This window comes from Poecilia latipinna, unplaced genomic scaffold, assembly GCF_001443285.1.
Source record: "Poecilia latipinna isolate Pla-1442-1.1 unplaced genomic scaffold, P_latipinna-1.0 Scaffold1005, whole genome shotgun sequence".
NCBI lineage: Eukaryota > Metazoa > Chordata > Actinopteri > Cyprinodontiformes > Poeciliidae > Poecilia > Poecilia latipinna.
Window position 1 is genome coordinate 1 of NW_015113621.1, and position 20764 is coordinate 20764.

Genomic DNA, 20764 nt, shown 5'->3' on the forward strand with positions numbered 1-20764 from the left:
TATTACAAATAGCTGTCTGGTTGAAACGAGGCCTGTGAGGGGGGTGAGGGGGCATCGACTTTTTTGGGGGCAAAATGAATGTACGTAGCTGAAAACAGACACCAACATCAGTAGCCTACAAGGTACTTGTTAAGCTTAAGGTTCTGTATTGATATTAGCTAGTCATCTTTTAGCTAACATTAGCTAGTCATCTTTTAGCTAACATTACCTGCATCCAACAGCTTCACTCAACTCAGTCGGTTAGTTTGGAGGGAAAAACTGTGAAAAGTTCTTTGCGTTTTGCTGGTTTGCTGCCGTGATTCTAACACAAACCTACGTAGCTCCGCCCAGCAGCAGCAGGTCTCCTTCACAGGTGGAAACCCAGTGCTAGCGTCATAGCGCTCATGTTGCGTTTAAAGGCGGCTCGGAAAAACAGGTTACAACATGTTAACAACGGACTAAACTGTTTTAACTGCTGATAAAAGTGACAGAGGACACAAATATGGGAAGTGTGGAAGCCTCTACTGTATCAAATTGACATAGGAATAACAGAGAGTTGGTCATTCTAAGGTAAAAACCCAGCGCATACAGTCATGTTTTGTTTTGTTTCATCCAGACGGCGCCCCCCCACAGTTTGGGAACCTCTGGTTTAATGAATTTAAGACATTTTAAGGCCTTAATTACAGACACATTACAGACACCCTGTAAATATAGCAAAGGTTTCCATAGAAAGATTTACCCAATTCCTTCTTGTTGCCAAAAATAGACAACAAAATCTGTTCAAGAACATGGGGTCTCATAGTATTCAACAATTACTGATGGGCAGATATGAGATATGAGATTAAGGTAACCCTAATTTAGCACCTTTGCTCTTTTTTCTAAAACAAAAAGCAGAAACCTAAGGTGGAAAATGTGCTGAATAGTTGGCAACGGATGAAAATGGACGGTTGGAGTGAGTGAGTGTTCTGCGCTGTTGGGCTATCAACTGTGCATACATCTAAATCGGAATATTAGTTCAATTACTATTCAAAGGGGTTGCGGAACTAAAGCAAAGAACAGAAAGACGACAGGAAAACCGGATATACAGGCGCCAAGTTGAAGCAAAGAAAGTGCTAGAAGATGATGCTAATGCTAAAGGCAAAGAACATGGCTGCGACTCGGCAGACGCCGCAAAAAGCGGAAACATTGTTCACTCGCATTAATAAAACCGAACCCCAACGCACCATCTAGGTCGATACTGATCAACTTTCCCCAAGATAAAGGAAATGATTCTCAAACAGGCAAGAGAAAATTCTAGTAGGCGAAAATTGCCCGACGTGATACTCCGACGCAAAGCGTAGAAACGGGCGAAGGCGGTCCTAAAATAGGACGGTGTGGATTTCCAGACGTCTCTTACTCAGATGCTGTTAGGAGAGTTTTACAACAGCGCAGGTGGATGAACGCAGCAGTTGTTTCTCTGTCCCGACACGGCGTGGAAGAAGAGGCCGGTGCCAAACCGGCTCCGATTGGTCTGGCTCGAACGTTGTCATGGCAACGCGTCCAACGCCGCGGAGAGACTCAAGTTGCCCAGGAGATTCAACTCAAGGCCCTACTTAAAATGACTATAGAGTAAAAAGATTCAGATTGGAAGTATGAACTGTATGTATAAGATTATGTTAGATTTAATATCGCTTCACTGTCAGCATCTGAATACATAGCCACAAAACCTTCAATTACTTCCTGTCGTCTTCGTCTTTTCCGCCAGTAGTAACATTTGGTGTGGAACACATGACTCGTGAGATGCGGAAAAAGTGAAATTTTTATTGCAATAACTTATTTTTATTTATTTATTTTTAATTGGCGTTTCCAGTACTTGGTGAAAAATACTTCTGACAGCAATAAGAAAAGCAGTAATTTGGAAAAGGCTCAAACCTGAACCACCCACGCACAATCAGTAGGACTGATATTGTTCAAGAAATATTTCTAATGGAAAAAATTACACTCACCTTAAGACTGAAGGAAAAAACACTCAAGAAAAATGGGGCAAATGGATTAGCTATAAAAAGACTGTATATGGACATTGGATAGACTGGATTTTGTTAAATCCGATGCCTCCTGCTGTTCATGTGTGTATATAGTTTTATTTCTAGACCCAGTTGTTGAGGTGCTTGTAAGGCTATGTGTTTTTGTAAAGTAAGTAAAAAAATAAAGATTTGCCACATTTATAAATAAAATAGTGTCTACATCTCGGTTTACCTGTACAGCTCATGTCTTTCAGTCCATCTCGACTCTTTTCTAGCAGTAGAACTGGAAAACAGAGAGGAGGCTTAAAATAATTATGGCTTCATGTGGGAGTTAGCCACTCATTAAAACGCATACGTACAGCTGTGATTTATCCAAGGTGTCATCAGCACCCAAGTTGTCAGTTTCTTCTGAAAGAATTGACTGCTCAGCTGATGCTTTGACTCCCTGACTGTACATACTGGCATAGTCCGCTGCAACTGATTTAGTTTTCACATCTGAGCTCCTGGAATCAGAACCGTGACTCTCATCGTCCAACTCTGCAAAAGACTACAAAGGGAATTCCCGGTGGCTTTTTAACACTGCATGAAAAATAAATGTGGACTCGTTTTAGAAGTCCAAATTTAAAGGAAGAGATTGTCTGTATTTCTGCAGAATACACTCAAACTGTAGGTTTGGTTGAGCTCTGTGTGTGTTTTGGTACCAGAATGAGACTGAGGAGATCTGTGGCTTGAGCAGTCTCCTCGTCACTGCGAAGCTCTTTCACTTTCATCTGCTCTGCCAGCACCTCTCTCTTTATCAGCCACTCGATGTAGCCCTGCATTCACATTTTACTGCACGTTTGTTATCTCTCCAAAAGTTTCAGGCAAAGGAAGCAGGATTATTTTTGCAGGGACTTTGTGAACCTTCAGCCGTGAATCTACAGCGTCTCGGAACACCGAGGTGAAGGGTCGGTGCTGGGAGAGTTCCCTGATCTCCAGGACTCTCGGGCAGCTCCAGACACGCTGCCGCGCTAAAGAACTGGCACATCGCTCCTTCTGAGACAGAGCAACGCTGGTACCAGAACCAAGCGGAGGGCTGACCTGGGAGAGAGAGAAACCCAGATGGATTGTGCATTTGATCCTGGCCTTGTACGATGTGTTTAGATATACGTTACCTCTGCAGTGTGGAACTCATCGGAGCGGTTCCTGAGGTTTGGAGGGGTGATGTCAGGGTTTTGTTTCTTTAGCACCCATTTGGACCAGACGCTCTGGTGGCCCGGCTTCAGGATGGTGATGCCAAACTCGTCTGGAACACATGACGAAGCAAACTCTCTACATGGGGAGCTAATTTTAATTGCTTGTTGTGAAATGCAGGCAGGGTCTTGAGTGATTACTGCATTTTCAAATGCGCACCCAGTCTGTCTGGCAGAGGCTCCTTGAGCAGTGCGATGGTGGGGTCAGAGTACGCCTCTTGGAGCAGCTCCTCCACAGTGTGAGAGTTCAGCAGTTCAGTGCCTGAACCGTCTTCATACACCAGAAAAATCCTGTAGCAAAAAAAAAAAAAAAAAAAAAAAAAAATAAAAAAAACGTATATATATGTGTGGTGCTTGGGTGAAGCGTGCGACCCATAAACAAAGGTCTTAATCCTCAGTGCGGCCATCATGGGTTTGAGTCCTGGCCCGAAGGACAGCAGTGTTTTCAGGGTTAGAGAAGTTGAATAGAACCATCATGAAGCGTGCGTTGGTGGCTACCTGGGACAACGATCTTTGTGTTTCACATCAAGCGTGGCCCTTGATTTGTCTGTCTCCTCTTCTTCCTCTTGTGTAGGAGTTTCTGGAGCGGGACTAGTAGTTAGCAGCAAAGTCTGTCCACATTCTACCACCTAAAGCACAGATTGATATCATCTAAACTATTTGTCATAATGCAAAAGACATTGATTTGCTCTTTTTGATGAGTGTCATGTTTTAGAGACAGAAGACCTAAAAATATGTCCCGTTTTAACTTGTTCTTGCATCTTTTTCCACAGTCTTGACAACATGACAATTAGGACGTTGAATTTCCTTGACAACACAGACTAATTATTTCTGAACCGGACCTGGAAGTGGTTTCCGTTCTTGTCTGAAACATCACACACCACTTCGTCTGTGTGACTCATGGTGTAAACTCCTGGTCGGTTGGAGGGGGAGGAAGCATTTGGCTCCAGGTCAGAGGTGTAAACACATTTCCCATCAGTTTGGATGTGCAGAAACCCGTCTCTAGACGGGAACACCTACGACACAGAAACGACGTCTAGGAATGACGAATGAAAGAATCTGCACACACAAGCCGAAGCGTAAACAGTGAGCCAGACCTCGTACTCCGCTTGGTTGTTCCCAGTGATGATGGTTCCATCGGCTAGAAACACGTGAGCTGCGTGGCGTTTCGGGTACATCACTACCGATGCGCAGCCCTCCTTCTCCACAATCACCACCCGCTCTCTGGTCGAGTCTTTTTCTTCCTCACTCTTACCATTTGAAACCGTTTCGTTCAATTCGTGGGTTTCCGAGGTTTCGCTCATCCCTTCTCCTTTGTCACAAACATCTTCATGCTCCTCTGGTTTGGTCACACAATTGGACGCCTCCTCTGGAAAAAGCAGCAGAGACTGCCGTGTTTGTGACATCACAGTGTGAATAAACTGGGTGGTGTCAGACGGCTAAATGTGTGTGTTTTACCGTTAGGTGGTGTGACTAGAAAGAGGGTGGTGATCCTTGTTCCGTCTGCATGATCAGCAATAACAGATCCATCTGGGCTCTTGACTGTAACCACCAGATCTTCCCGGGTCAGCATCACCTGACAACAGCAGGCGTAGCGAGGAGTTTTAATGAATTAAAAGCTCAGTTCATGGCATCATTTCTTGTATTAATGAACAGGCGGTTTATAAATTTAGATTTGTAAGTCATAAATTATTAATTTTTATTTCTAAGCATCCTAAAATGGTCCAGATAACCTTCAGAAGGGTTTTCAAACTTCCTCTAAACACACTAAAGGTTTGTTTTGGGGTTTTTTTTAGATACTCGATAAGAAAACCACAAGAAACTGATTCATGACGATCACTTTTATACATACTCACCAAGCACTTTATTAGGTCCACCTGTTCAATTGCATATTCATGCAAACAGAGAATCATTTCCATGTCTGCATGCACACCTACATATGCAAATATGCATTTCTATATCTCTATGTGGAGAATTCAACTTTCTAAAATTCAAACGGAGCCTCAGAATGAGAACAAAGTGGACTGAAGTGAGTCTAAAGTGACAGAGGCATAAAGCAGAACAGGTAGACACGTTCAAGGTGTGCAGGATAGCATTTCTGAATGCAAAATACTGTGAACCATGAAGCAGATGAGCTACAGATGAGCAGCAGAAGACTGGTGTTACTCCCGAATGGTAAGAAAATGAAACTGAGGCTTTAATTCAGACCGGCTCACCGAGATTAGATAAAAACAGGAAAAAAACCCATCTGATTAATGCAGAAGGTATACTTAATGATGGTGATGTTACATTTGACTCTCTGAGAGTCAGATGCCGATACATTGATGGCTTAAAATTTTTACAGTGGACTTAGTGGATTTCTAATATTACAGAGTCAATGTAGTAAAATTACAGAAGCCTAACATCGAAACTTTAAATAGTTGTCTTGTGGTAATAAATGCCTGTACATGAATGCTCTGTTTTTCATCTCACAAAGTAAAAATGAAGTAAAAAAAAGTTACTCCTTAACATCGTCAATTTTTTTGGACGATAATGGAATAATTTACTTGTTATGGTAAGAAAACCACACTGATAATATTTCTTCTGCTTAAAACTGAAGCCTGGTAACTTGATCTGAAGTAACTCGCCTCCTGGGTGACGGGGTCTGTGGCCAAGAAGGTGCACAGAGAGGTTGTGGGTACGACGCTGTATGTTGGCCCAGTGGTCCAAATCCGATCTCCAGTTGAAGTGGTCGTCTGCCACGACCGTTTCTGACGCTCATTTTCCTTCTCTGAGGTCTCCTCTGATCACAAACAAAAAACAAGTTGGACAAAGTTTCCTTTGTAACTGCTGCTAAAGCTTATCATGAAGAAGTCCAACCTGTCCGCTCATCATCAGATACCGGACCTGGAGCTGGAGCTGGAGCTGGAGCTGAACCTGGACCTGGGCTGAAACTGACCGATCCATCTGCAAACAGCAACTACAACACGGACAGAAGCAGATTAGGATTTATGTTTATGTCATCACCTGGTGGTGATCTAATATCAATCTGAAGAAAAAGAGAGACTTAACGTCTCTTCAAGCTTTGACAACATGCAGATGACCATCTTTCTTACACCGGATTGAAGACCTGGCAGCATCACTGTGTGCGTACCTCTGCGGCGCCGTCTCTCAGGTAACGAATCACGACTCCCTGGTTGGTAATGATGCGACGCAGTTCCTGAGAAAGAGATTTGTCCGGCAGATCCTTCCCGGGTTTACAGTGGAAGGGAAAGCTCTGCCTGATCAAAACGCCATATTCAGGGGACTCTCCTGCACACAGAGCAGTTCCAGGAAGAACCTTCATTTGGTAAATATTAACCTTCCAGAAACAACTTAACAGAAACAGTTTTAAACACACAGGCATACTCTTATTTAATAATCAGGGAACTTTTGAAAGCTGTTGTTTGCACTGGATTATTTAAGAGTGATCAACACAAATGGATGTCATATATAAACACATTTTTAAACATCTGTCATATAAAATACAAAATATAATACAATAAAATTTGCGGTTGTAAAGTAGCAAAATGATGGAAAAACTTCAATGGGTGTGAATATTTTTTGCAACAAAAAAAAAGGTTTTCTTCCAAAGTAAGAAATGAGAGGCGTTGAAACTGAGAAGGGGCTGATTGAGCAGCTTGCGAGTTGCCGTAGTTTCCCTCCGGCTCAGACTGACCTTGTGAGTTGTCAAGCTGAAACTGCAGCAGCAGGCCGTTGGGAACAGACAGGCTGAGGCTGTTGAACGGAGGCGGCGGCTGAGGCGGCGGCTGAGGCGACAGCTCAGAGGGCTGCTCTGCACACTCCTTAAAACATACCAGCAATTTGGTTAATGAGCCACTGCAAAACATCTCAGAGTTTAATATCAAAGCTTTTACATTTTGTATCAGTGTTTAGCGATCGGGACGGGAAGTCTGACCTGACTGGACGGCCTCGGCGTCATGGTGCCAGAGTTGGGAGAAGGCAAAGCGACGGGTTCTTCTGGGGAGGCTTTTGGGATTTCCTCTTTGGTCGCCTCCTCCTCAAGACTCTCTAAAACTCAAAATAAATACGATTTTCTGTTTCGCACGAAAAAAATTACATAGTCCATGATAAATATTTAGAGCACCAATTTAGAACAGTTCAGGTGTTTCCAACTCAAACCAGACAATATGTTATTATCCGGGTTATTGTGTAATAAACCTTTGTATTGTCCTGTTGCGCCGTAGAAACTGTATGAGAGGTGGATTTGATTGTGAAGGACTGCTGAGAAGGAACACAGCTTCACTGCTTCTGGCTCTAAAACTGAGACACAATAACAGAGGGGGTTTTCATTAATATTAATACAAATACATTAAGGCACGAACAGATCCAAAGGGCATAGACTTTTTAACCCTTCCAGATCAAACAGGTCCGCGACGATTCAGCCAAATTTGCAGTACCGTATGTCCGCCACACTTTGCGCTATTTGAAAAATTCCAACAGTTTCTGAAAGGGGAGACGTTGCGCTTCCTAACCAATATCGAGTTATAATGGTAATTTCACCCCAGCCATAGCAGGAAGTGAAATTAATCTGAGGGGCGCTCTCCGAATAGACGGTAAATTGTGAAAATAACTTGCTAGATATTGAAACTTCCAGTTGTTATGGATAAATGGGCAAATATATATTTACTCACAGTACATTTAAAGACCTGCGTACAATTAAAATAAGCAAAAATATTCAAAAAGTTAGGTCTTATAGGGTTAATGATGAACTATAATAGTTATTTTTCTGAGGTGGAATAATTATACACCAGATAACCATTCAACCTTATAAGGAGAGTGATTCAAATAAATCAATTAATCATCAACCAACCTAGTAAAACAATAAAGTCATGAAGATATTGAGTTTATGTAAACTTCTGATGAGATGCTATCCAATCACCTTTCACTCCGTCCTTTTGCTCTGTGTTCTTTTTGTCCTGTGGCTCGCTGGGAGGTTTCAGGTGTTTGGTAACAACGTGGTTGACGTGCGTGTAGAAATGGTGTCCGTCCTTCCTCAACGCTACTTTCATCAGGGAAGAACCTGGAGATGGAACATCGTTTACTTCAGGTCAGGGCCGAGGAACAACCAAATACACTTTAAACAAGCAAACGTGTTAGAAACTCTCAGTCACAGATTGATTTTAACCATCTATACCTTCGACAAAGTTCACGTTCTCCACAGTGACGCGTCCTCCATCTGAGGTGTAGATTTGCTGGGCACATCCCGACACCTGGATCAGCTGTCCGTCCATGGTGTAGCCAATGAATCTCTACGGCAACAACAATAAATAAACACCTACTTATCAGCTGGAGGAGGACAGAGTGCCTTCCTGTTTAATGATTTCTATTTTTCTGTGTGTTTCTTCACATTGTCAGGTTCCTCTGCCTTCTTCAGGGAGGCCGTTTCAGAATCAGCAGATGCTATGGAAACGGCAGATTCGACGGGGGTCTTGGCTGAGTTGGCTCTTTTATCCGCTTTGCCCTTCTTGTCACCAGCCGAAGCGCCGCCTTTCTTGTCAGACGATTTGTTATCGTCTGATTTATTTTTGCCTTTCCCCTTAGCGTCCTTCCCCTTAGTGTCCTTCTTTAATTTTTTGTCCAGCTCCTCTCTCTTCAGCCGCTCCTGCTCCAGTTTCCAGGCCTGTCAGGCAACACGAACCATAACTTCAAAGGAGAAGTGAAGCGTCTGCTTGGGAATGTGAAATAGAGCCACGTCTATTTTTAACTAAAATAAATAATTTGCTGACTGATATGTCAATGAAGGAGAAGGTATTACAGTTTACATGATATTCTTTGCAGATGAAACGTTTTATAAAACAGCTTCCGTACCTTGTAAAAGTACCGATATCTGATTACCACAAACTACAATGTACTTCACCTAAAATATCCAGCACACCAATCCCCTTCTGGCATCAAAGTAGATGGTAATGATGATTATATAGGTTCTGTGAATGCTTTCATGTGGTTGTGTGGACATTTTGAGCACCCACTCAATGGAAAAACATCAGGGGTGAGATTTTTTTAGGTTATTGTTAGATATAAACTCATACTTTGGTTGAGATTTAGAAATTAACGAAAGTAAATGTTCACACAAGTATAGTGAGACACGACTATACGTGTGAGAAAGAGTGAATTTGTCACCTGAAAGTGAAAAGCTGTTAGGATGATGAGAGTATAAAGCCTCCCTGAACTTCTGAAATATGGTGATGGCAGAATCATGCTGCGGGTTTGCTTTTCATCAGTGCAGAGAGGGAAGTTGGTCAGAGAGAAAGGCACTGAAAAACTTGCAGCTAAAAGTTGGTTCTAAGTTAACAGAACTCCACACCTTTCATAAAACACTTCTACTTCACAAATAACTTATAATAAAATATAGTTTGCCGTTTCAATTAAAAAATTAGAAAAATTTTTATGGTTGTGAATACTTTTGCAAGGCAAAGTATAACCCAGCAGCAATTCTTCATTTACACCGTTTTATATCAGACCAGCTCCCCTTCTTGTATTCCCCACCAGAAATTGTTCTTTTACACTAAACTCCATTTTAAACCTCGTAGATCAGACAACTGGGATTTAATTATAGAAGCTGATACATGCTGCTGTGCTGCTAAGGGCGACCGTGTTTGTGGGACATTAGAGTCACATAATGAAAAGATGTCCTGGTAATGATGAACTGGCTTTGCACTGCAGGCTCTGGTTAATTACACGCTACTGAATAATTGTGTGGCCCGTGTGTGAGTTCAGTGTTGGGTTTGAGGAAACCGACTTTGAGGGACTCCTTTCTGATGACGGGTTCCTGAGCTTCTTCCGCCACTGCGGGGCATTCGAGGTCTACAAGGAATAAAACAAATGCAGGTTTTATACCGCATTTATGCTGAGGTTATGCACTATATCCCTAAAAACATAACTTCATATTTTTATCTCCCATGGCAAACGGATTAAAAAGTATAGTAAAAATAATAAAAATACTCATTTATTCTGCCTGTTTACAACCAAATAAATTGTTGCAATTCCTAAACTAAAACCCAGGACTAGAAATTTTAATTTAATTGAAGATTTTCTGACTTTCAGGTAAAAAAGTCAACTCTTTAGGTTCTTTAATTACAATATTTGTACAGAAAATGTTTTTTCTACAATATATGAACAAACGTTTTGGCCAAATACGCTACAATAAACATTAAATTAAGCAAATTATAAATGAATAACAAACATGACAATTGAAATAAATCAGTACAGAAAAGGAAAATATTGTAAATATATGACAATATAATTTTATCCTTGCACAAACTGTCAGTAGAAATCGGTTTGTGCGAGCTTTTGCTCCATAAAATTTCCACTAAGTTAAATGTTTTGCCACCCGCAGTAGCAAAGTGTGTGTGCATATTTACTTATTCAACACAGACTTTTCTGAAACCAACACATTACCTTTTGGAGTCTCAGGAGGCATCTGGCTTTTCATCAGCATTTCCTCCCTCTTCACCTCTTCCTCCTTTGTCCAGTTGTAGATTTTATCAGCAACGTGCTCCAGATATTTTCTACGGTAAACATCAGGGGAATCATATTTACCTGCAGATCTGGAGGAATGTCAGCTTCACCTGACATAGCCGCTACAATTTTTTATTTCCAAACTGAACACTTTTGCATACTCAATTCCTGGCAATTTGATCAGACTCTGTTCTTTTGATTGGTAAGTATTCATTTCCAATTCCACTGAGTATGAAACAACAAAACGGCGTCCGGTGAGGGAGGAAGTGCTGACCTGAACTTGACATCAGTGTGGAGGGCCTCGTCCCAGAAATGTTTGGACAGGCCGTGAGAATTCATAGGATTGTGGCAAAAAACATACAAGATGTTTGCGTAGCTTCCTCTGAAGATGTCCATGCAACAATATTCCTCTGAGGCCTTTTGCAGAACCTAAACAAGAGAACGTGCAAAGTTCAAATCCAGTTTCTTTTAGAAGAACAATTCAGAAAACTACACAAATTTAGAGAGAAAACGGATAATGCACGGAGTTAAAAGCAGGTTTTTAAACAATCTCAACGATTACCTGGATTCTCTGTTTCTGCTTCACCGATTTTCATGAAATCGGTGAAGCAGAAACAGAGATGTTCTATACTGTTGTAATTAGAGAGTCATAAATAAAAAACACCTGTGGAAAAACAGTGGCACTGTGATGTTCTGTATAGTACCAGTCAAACAGACATCTTTGTCTCCAACTCTGGATTTCACATAAATCCAGCTGGCTGCAGATTTCCCCATTCAGGTGCTAGAGAAAGAAGAATACCGGCAAGTAAACCAAGGTCAATCTTTAAATTAATATTTCCTTTTCAAAATTGATGCGGCAGCAGAAATAATGTGTAAACAATACCTCTGAGTTCCCAGGGTCTTCAGTGAGAAATGTCGGCTCTGTAGAGAAGTGACAGTATGAGGTACGCAGGTGGCATCTGGTGTCTCTGAGCAGTTTAACATGCTTACATACCTACAGTCCGTGGGGTTTGAAGCTTCTGTTTAGCATATAACAAAGGATTTCCCCAGGGGATAACAGTCTGTGTCTGCTGTGTTTCATCATCGTTGGGTAAAATACCCAGCTGGTCCACCGTGGTCAGTGGCATAGCCTCAAACACGCTCTGATCAAACAGCCGCTCCACCTCGGGCCAGGCCATGCCCTCTATAGGAGATTATTACGTTAAGAAACTGTGAGACATGTAGAGGAAACAGGGAACAGAGATAGCAAATTGGCAACGGGTTTGGTGAGGTCTGACCATCCGTGCAGTAGTGCTGCAGCTGTTGTTTCATTCCCCTCCAGCAGGTGTCGCCGTTTCTCTGTTCAGCGACGGACTGAATGAGCTCCAAGACTGGACTGGACTTCAAAATGGATGTTTCTACCTGAGCTGGATTAAAACCCTTAACCACCTGCATGGGTCACACACATGTAGATGAACACACAGCTAGCACATCGCTCTAAGTTGTAGAGTAGATTATTTATATTAGCACACATTTTAGTGGTGAGTAAGGAGCTGATAACTGACTCAAGACACAAAATCTTACATATAAAATCAGGTGTACAAACACTTCAAACATGGAATTAACAGTTTGAGAATAAACCCTCACGGTGACGTTCTGTAATCGTATTCCCCTGTCGTCGTGGTATCTGAGAAGCACAGGGTCGCCAGGCCTCTGAGCATGCTCTGCCCCATAATTCCTCATCAGTCTCTAACGTAGAAGACATAAGCAGAAAGTAGAGATGTTAGAAAGCTCTGTGTTCATGCAGTGCATCAGAAGAACATACAAGAACACTCCCTTTAAGTTTAACAGTTTCATGTATTTTAAGCATCTTGTTGTGCACTCTTCTCTAACTTTTACACTTTGTTTGACAAAGAATTAAAGAGTGGAATTGGTTGGTGTGTGGTTTAACCTTGAATTGACAGAGGGGGCATCCATCATAAACCCTTTTACTGGAAAGCATTGTGCAGTTCCTGGTTTCACAGTATAACAAAGCTTTAACAGATTACGGTTTCAAAGCTGCTAAAATAAGCACTGCCAGTCAGCTGGCTGAAAGAAGACATGTAAATCTTTCTCTCTTTTACAAGGAAGCTAACCTGGGCATTTTAGCCAATTTTAGCATACAAACTAATGCTTGCATACTTAATGGAGTAGGACAACGTTATTAAAATACAAGTGATAGTCCACATGCAACTGGCAGCATTTTAGCACACGTTAGCATACTGAATAGAGTGAGTGAATGTTAGCCAACAGGAAAGTAATACCTCGTCCTATTGAGAGGATTTCAGGTAACTCTAGAATAGAATCAAGCTAATTTTAGCGCATGCACATGTTCATGTTAGTCAACTTTCTCATGATAGCCCACATAACAATGGCAGCATTTAAGCTAACATTAGTATCTTAGCTAATTTTGATATGAAAGCAAAGCTTAACAGACTAAAGTCACTGTTATCCAACATGCTAGTAGCACATGGTCAGTAGCCCATGTGCTACTGACCATATTTTAGTTAAGCTAATTTCAGTTTTATGCTTGTTTTCACACTAGATGGAATATGTTGCTTGATGTCAAAATGCTAGTGATAGCCATGCTAATGTTAGCATTTTAGCTAAAATTTTAATTTTAGCTAATTTTGATATAAAAGCTGAACTTATATTTGATAGAATAAGTCAATATTAACTTGATGGTGATTGCCCAAAGAGCTTTTTGGCTAACCTGGCCATTTTAGCCAATTTTAGTTTACAAACTAATGTTTGCTTAGTAAACAGTGTAGGATATTAGTCAGCATGCTAGTGATAGCCCACATGCTATTGACAGCATTTTTAGCAAACTGCTAGCATGCTCAAGAGAGTGAGTCAATATTTGTTTACATGCTAGTGATAGCCTATATGTTAATAGTAGCATTTAAGCTAATTTTAGCTTTTTAGCTAATTTAGATATAAAAACTAAACTTTACATACTGAATGTCTTAAGGCTGTGTTAGTGAACATGCTGGGGATAGCTCACAAGTTATGGACAGCATTTTAGCTAACCTTAGCATTTCAGCTAATTTCAGTTAAAAAGTTAGTGCTAAAAATAGTCTAAATGCTACATAAAGCATTTTAACTAACTTTAGTATTTGATGACCTCCCTATTCTCAAATCTCTGTTGTTCTGGAATCAGCTCTGCAGCTGATCAGAACTCAACCCATAAACTCCTCCTTTCGTTTTTCACCCTTTTAAACTGCTAATTGGTCTAATGTTCTTTCTTTTAAAATGGTGCAGTTAGCTTTGACTGATTTGTGAGAACACTTAATAAAAAGAAAGGAAATTTATGTTCAGGCAAGGTTTGAAGTGGCTTCACACTTCAAGATGAAAAACACAGGAAAGAAAGCAGCCGAGTCTGCTCATAGAAGAGTACGATCCTCCCCCGATCATGACGTCAGAGCGGGCGTAATCTGTGTATGCTGCCACAGCGGCATACAAAAAGCAGAACAACATTGGCTGCTCTTAGACGGTCCTGCCCACTGAAATATGAGATGCCTGCTCTAAAGACCACCCTTTAAAAAGCATTTGCTGCATTGGCCGGGAATCGAACCCGGGCCTCCCGCGTGGCAGGCGAGAATTCTACCACTGAACCACCAATGCTGCAGATGATGTAGCTTCATCTACGTGGAGATTTCAATGTACTGATGTGTGTGTTTGGCGTCGCCATACCGCCTTGTCCTCTTCCTTTTCCACAGTAGCGAGGACCTCATTTAACAAATGATTTTTCTCTTCTTCTGTGTTCAGCAGAGGCAGGAAGCTTTGGAGCATATAGCTAACCAGATCACAGTCTAACCAGCGAGCGGTGCCAGCTTTGTCCTCTTCCTCAACAATGGGAAACATAGGGAGCACAGGCACCTCTGAGGAAACCACCACCTGAACAGAAATGTATGTGCAAGAAAAACTGTTTATGCCACAATAAATAAAGAGGAAACCGGGAAATCTTTCATGTTAAAAAAATTAAACATTTAACCTAGAAATGTAGGGAGATGTTGCACACCTACCTGCTCTAGCATACAGTGCAATATCAGGGGTACAGAACAGGCTTCAGGGGGAACCATGTCCAACATTTTGCTATAGTAACACATGTCCACGTTCACAGATACAGTTATAGACGGCTTGATTTCTGTACACAGAGGAGACAGATTCTAGAAAAAGAAGACCTTACCAGCAGGGTATGTAAAAAAGTAAGCAAGGATATGAATGAACAGTGGACAGATAAGTTAGGAATAGAGAGGTTTAACCTGAAGGTAGTAAGCTAGATGCTTTGGTTGGCTTCTTTTTAGAGCGAGGCATCTGTTGAGCAACGGGCTCAACAGGTACCTGGAAACACACAAGGTGAAGCTTTAATTAACTAGAAACAGAAAACAGACTAACTCGATTCAGCAGAGGGCGTAGGAGGATATACATTTAACAGGAGGCAATCAAGTCATGCACCATCCGCAGTGGCATACTGCCAACAGCCCATGAATGCAGAAGCAGATTGCTCTGTGGCTTTGCTACTAAGGCAGATCAATAAGAAATCATCTGCAGAACGCAGCGGGATCTCCTGCACCCGTAAATAATGTACAGTTCTCCATATACAGCACAGAGCAGAGTGGCGCAGCGGAAGCGTGCTGGGCCCATAACCCAGAGGTCGATGGATCGAAACCATCCTCTGCTAACAGCATTTTAGGGGCTCTAATCTTAAAATGTTTCATCAATGTTTGGATTAAATCAGACTCAAGCTACAGGAAAGCAGAGAAATGTGTTATTTTTATCTTAAATCCTAAATTAATAGTATATGTCAATAAAAAAGCAGGTTGGTCAATTGTAAAAACAAAAATATGCTCAGGACTGTGATATAGTGTACAGAACAGGATAACACACAGATTTTTATGTACATAATGTGTGCATTTTTCAATCAGATTGTGGTTGAAATCAAACTTCTTTTCATGTGTGCCAGTGATCATTTTACATTTGGAACATCGAAACATGTTCTGGTAAACAGAAATCGATCAGAATATTCTGAAAAAGACAGTTCTGTATGCTAGCTTTTAGTTTTACCTCTACATCCTCCGTTACAGCTGTGGGTACAGGGATGAGCCGAACATTGTCTCTGTAGTGCAGATGCTGCCGGCGCCACTGCAGACAGTCATAGATGAGCCTGGCAACATCGTCAAACATCCGGTTTCCCAACTCCAGCTGAACGCAAAAGACCGACACGCAACATTAAGCAGCTGTAAACATTTGCAGGGAGGGACAAAAAAAAGTCTTAAAATACGTAAAAGCCGTAATAACAACAAAAATGCTCAGACTCTGCTCACCAGAGAGTTAGGGTCTGGTACTTCGAACGGGAGTGTGAGATCTGGGACGATGTAGCTCAGCTGAATCACGTCGTGGAGCTTAGAGTCTGGCGGGCCGCTGTCTAAAACCGACCTCAGGCGAGTCCAGAACAGCTTGAGCTTCCTGGTACTTTCTGGAACCTCTGAACACCAGAGAAAGCAGAAACATTTGGTGAATATCGGAATACGTTATACTAGATTCATATTTCTGGTCTGTAGGAGACTTTCAACCTGCAGGCACAACTGGAGAGCTCTGCTCCGCTTCCTCCTGAACGATCAGCTGTACTGGTTCTGGAGAGATTTCTTTGTGCTTGGAGCATAACTTGATGACATTGGCAACATGAACACCGATGGTATTAAGTACTCCTATCAGGTCTGGCTGGTGGAAGCCGACTATCAGAATATAGTGTTGGGGACCATCCTCTGGCTCATCATCTGAGGGAAAAACAGTAAGAGTCAAGTTAGGAAATTACATCAGGACTCCAAATAGTACAATTCATCTCGAATCAATTAAAAACTAAAGAGCTAAAGGAATAAAAGGCCTCGAATGCCAGTTTGATTTTGCCCTTTGGGCATCAGTAAACCTTCCATGTTGCCCCCTTGGTGACTCTTGTTCTTAAGAGCTGAAAAGGTTTTCTCAAAGGGCTCACCAAATTTCAGACTTTTTAAGTGTGTCTAGACACACTGTGATCACTAGAATAATATGCTACAGGAAAAAAATGAAATAAGAAATAAACTCACATCTAGATAAATGGCTAGAGTTCCTGACAGGATTTTTCTTTACCTATATATACAGGCGTCTCAGGCTCGCCTCTGCGTTTGAGCTTGGTTTTCTTGTCCTTGGAGCTGTCTCCACCAGGAGTCTGGCCCTTTCCTGGGGCCTGACCCTTTCCCTTTTTCTCTTTTTTGTCCTTTGGTTTGCCCTTGCCATCAGATTGAGGCTGAGTCTTTTCTTTCTGTTCCTCACTTTTCAGCTGAAATTGACAAAAAAAAGCATTAAAACTAACCATTGGTAGACAATGTGAGCTCTAAAGTAATTCAGTGCAGTTAAATCCCACTCCTGGTGAACAAACTAAAGAATTGCAAAACACAGAGGGAGATTTTCTGGCGAAGCATTTACCCGCTCAACTTCCCGTCTCTTCTGATCACAGGTTTTGACCTCCAGCAGCTGGAATTTCACTAATTTTGCCACCAGGTCGACGGGAATCTCCTCTCCGGCATCCAGCAACGTCTTGGCATGCTCAGTAGACTAATTCATGTACCCAAGCACGCATCACACAAATATTTTTAGAAAAGAAAACTTAATGAGTTTAGACATCTTGGTCTGCAACATGTAAAAATTAAAAGTCCGTCCACCAGTCCAAATATTACAACCAAGCAGTTCTTTACGATCATAATGTTTCACATCACATGATGGTGATTTGATATATTGTGCAGCTATTAAACTAAAGCGTCCAGTATCCCAAACCTACCTCATAAAACAAGGGAAGAGGGTCTGTTTTTTTTGCTTTGGGATTCCCCAGCTTATTGATCTATGAGGAGAATGATCAATCAGAAGCAGCAACAATGCAATAAATACCATCTACAAACTTAAATTTGCAGGGTTTTTTGCTCTGGTCAGGTGAGAGTAAAATTTAACTTTTCAGCACCAAATACTATAGGAGGATTTCCCCCAATATATTATAAGCCTGGCGGGCTACCAGGCTTTACTTGTGCCCCCACCAGGCTAAGCATTGCTTATTTATTTAGGTCTTTTTAAAATGTTAGCATTTTTTCAGATTTTATAGTTGGTGTTCAGGTATTAATCTTGCAGTTTTTTAGTAACACATAATTATCAAGTGATATTTTCAAATTTCCTGTCAACTTTAAACATTTTTTAACTCAAAAACCTGACGGGTCGCATGAACGACTGCCGAGCACCCAACCACTGGGCTTAGCAGGTTTTCTGGGGGAAACCTTGATAAAGTGTATTTTAGGTCCATGCTGAAATTTCCGTTTAGCCAAATATGCCTAACATTTTTCTGAGAAATGATTTCATAAACAGCGGAGAGCTCAAACATATCATGGCTTTCACTTTTTTCAGGTCAAATAAATAAGAAGAGCAACAGACACCTACCTTTTCAACTGTGCTGTCCCACGATATGAGGGAGAAAAGTTTGCGCTGTGGATGTTCAAAACTCAAAACCAGAGATTTGATGAGTTCTTCCTCTTCTTCTGGGCCATCTCCAACAACGAGAGACACACAGGCAAGCCAAGTGTCCTGTGGAGGTCATGACACCGGGATAAACCGCTTAATTGAAGAACCGCCATTGCTGCTAATTAGACTAGCATGTGATTTAAGTAATGTTTCCGTCATAATACATAAAATGTATTGCTTTAGGCGCACTAAGTAGCAAAGAAACTCAAAACGTCTTTAAATTGAAAACAAAAAAAGCAACAAGATAAAAATTACAATTTCGACTGGCTATGGTAAGTTTGGCTGTAGCAAATTTTCTGACGAACGTCAACTTCTTTTTTATGGCGGTTGGGAAACAGCGTTTAGATGTGCATTATCGTCATCTAGTGGAATGGAGTGTAATATCACACAGACTTATAACAAACAAACAAATAAATAAATACATAAAAGAAACTTCCGGTTGTCGGTCACCTTTCAAAGTAAAAGCTTAAAAGTAAGTCTCAATAAATTCGACAGTTGATGTCGAATTTATTGACATATGGGTTTATGCCACCTCAAAGATGGTGGCATAGTTCTATGTAAACATGGTGATGGTGATATACAAGTATCAAGAACACAAAGATGAGTAGTCGAAATGACAAACCTCAAACTGCGCTTTGACGAGATCAGCCTCCCAGTTCTTATTAAAAGGTTGAACAGGGCTACTTTTCTTACCAGAGCCTTTTTTACCTGCCGGTGGCATTTCTGAAAACGTATGGGGTATAAAATTAACAAAACAACGCCAAAAACCAGGTTTAAGAAGTTAAAACTATGAAGTTTTCATGTAGAATGTTTGTGTTGTCCTTAGCAACCAGGTCACCGTTAAGCACAGTTCTTAAAGGAGCCGCACCTCATTTAATAGTACCGTGAAAGCTTTACTTTCAAGCTAAATTATAGAAGAGTAAGGAAACTACATTATTAGTAGTTTGCTCTGTTAGACACTTCTAAGTTAAATATTGTTATAATTTCTGCTTTTCTGCATTGACCATTCTTGCTCTGTATATTACACACATAGCGTCAAGATTGTTGTCTAAAATTTGGTTATGAAATGTAGTATCACCTACCTACTAATTGTACTTAAGTAACAGTAGCACTACTTCCACATATTTTTATTCAAGTAAAAGTAAAAAGCAGACGTTCAAGAGAAAAGGCTACGTAAGTACTGAGTAACTCATCATTTATGTCTGAATTAACACTTTACAATGATGGCAACAGACAAGCAAATCATAAAAGCTAAAGTCTGGAGCAACTTCTGGTTTTATAGACCGAAATAATAAATTTATATAAATAACATAACTACAAAATAACAACTATTCAGAAGGCACGCTTTTCATAATAACAACAAAACTTGTGTATAAAGCTTAAGTATAAACAAGATAGATAGCTGTGTCTGGTGTAATTTTGGTTAAAACATATAACTCGGAAGAGTTGCGATATTTCATAATAAAGTTAATCAAGTGAAAATAAAAATTATGGTGGTGTAAAAAAATCAAGTGAAAGTAAAAAGTATGGCGAAGTAAAACTACTTATAAAAGTAATTTATATCTATATTTTAAAATATATTCAATCATTAATTTGAACTCTAATCAATCCTATCCTAAATTCCTAAATGTTTTACTTAATGTTGTCCACAAGATGGCAGGAGCAGGCATACCTACTCCTGTGCCCAGTGTTATTCAACTGTCTGTTATTTGGCCCAGTTTCTAGAGCTGGAGGCTGAACAGTATGAAGTCTAGAAATGTTCTGATAACGATTTTTTTAAACGTAGTTATCATGAGCGATACAAATAGTAGCTTGACTTTTATTTGGGCTCGGGTTTTATGTCTTATCAGTATCAGGTGTGTAAAATCTAAAAACTCCAGCATACACACAGCTACTGTAAATGCTCATTATGTAAGTAAATGTAAGTTGTAATTAATATTCTGACACATATTTTGCTTGATATCTGTGTGAGAACCAATGACAGTGGGTATTTTAAGAATACAAACTCAGGGCACACACACTGTGATATCTAAAAAACAAAGATATTGTTCCATCTGATGAGTCAATGAGGTTAATTATATCTAATACAGCTGTGAAATGCTGTAATGGAAATAAAGCTGCATGTGCACTTTTTTATTTAAATAAAGAGAACATTTTGAATGGTAATTAAACTCATCATCAAGTGGAATACAATTAAAGACACTTCACTGAATTTATGATAACGGAGAGTGAAGCATTTCAGGCCACTTTGCTGCACCCACACACTATAAACAGTCATTAAAAGGAGTCACAGTACTTTTGAAATGGTGTTGTAGCACTTCTCTCTTTTTATTTTTTAGATTTTCTGAGTGAAGCACTGGACAAGATCAGTGCCAAAGACGTGATTCATTTCCACCTTTAAGAAAATACGACCTAAAAAGCCGTAAGTGCACTCAGCTCAATATTCTTTCTCTGGTTATTGTGTCCTATCACAGTGACTCTCTGCGCTAT

At 40.6% G+C, this 20764-nt stretch overlaps 1 protein-coding gene and 2 non-coding genes across 7 annotated transcripts; 1 reads left to right on the forward strand and 2 right to left on the reverse strand.

Annotated features, from left to right (window-relative positions):
• Positions 1-814: 814 nt before the first annotated feature.
• On the reverse strand, positions 815-19090 carry spag17 (sperm associated antigen 17). Of its 5 annotated transcripts, none has more exons than XM_015050678.1 (38): positions 18897-19090; positions 18194-18337; positions 17550-17609; positions 17198-17326; positions 16862-17051; positions 16309-16512; positions 16060-16220; positions 15800-15937; positions 14998-15076; positions 14758-14879; positions 14426-14629; positions 12341-12442; positions 11992-12142; positions 11709-11897; positions 11598-11635; positions 11379-11495; positions 10989-11143; positions 10655-10764; positions 9996-10060; positions 8604-8876; positions 8391-8505; positions 8136-8276; positions 7415-7516; positions 7152-7270; positions 6912-7038; positions 6348-6505; positions 6074-6173; positions 5842-5996; positions 4673-4790; positions 4312-4583; positions 4057-4230; positions 3713-3843; positions 3375-3505; positions 3137-3267; positions 2886-3062; positions 2684-2797; positions 2342-2529; positions 815-2265 (listed from the first exon to the last, which is right to left on the reverse strand). In XM_015050678.1, the coding sequence occupies exons 1-38, from the start codon at positions 18993-18995 to the stop codon at positions 2211-2213; spliced, it is 5238 nt and encodes a 1745-aa protein (XP_014906164.1). In that variant the 5' UTR covers positions 18996-19090; the 3' UTR covers positions 815-2210. The 5 variants fall into 5 exon arrangements, with proteins under 5 accessions (XP_014906164.1, XP_014906166.1, XP_014906168.1 ...); XM_015050680.1 differs by having other exon boundaries at positions 7152-7264; positions 8133-8276; XM_015050682.1 differs by having other exon boundaries at positions 6101-6173; positions 8133-8276.
• On the reverse strand, positions 14286-14356 carry trnag-gcc (transfer RNA glycine (anticodon GCC)). Its single transcript has one exon. It is a non-coding gene; the product is annotated as a tRNA-Gly (tRNA).
• trnam-cau (transfer RNA methionine (anticodon CAU)) lies at positions 15345-15416 on the forward strand. The gene has a single exon. It is a non-coding gene; the product is annotated as a tRNA-Met (tRNA).
• Positions 19091-20764: the final 1674 nt, after the last annotated feature.

Bases quoted from the DNA above. Each gene is read 5' to 3' on its own strand.
- spag17 (XM_015050677.1), bottom strand. From the start codon at position 18,995: ATGCCACCGGCAGGTAAAAAAGGCTCTGGTAAGAAAAGTAGCCCTGTT. The intron at 15,077-15,799 runs GTAAAACTAAAA...GTGTGTTTCCAG, and splicing joins CTGTAACGGAGGATGTAGAG to GTACCTGTTGAGCCCGTTGC. The intron at 11,144-11,378 runs GTGTTTTTTATT...TCTCTTGTTTAG, and splicing joins GTGCCACTGTTTTTCCACAG to GTTCTGCAAAAGGCCTCAGA.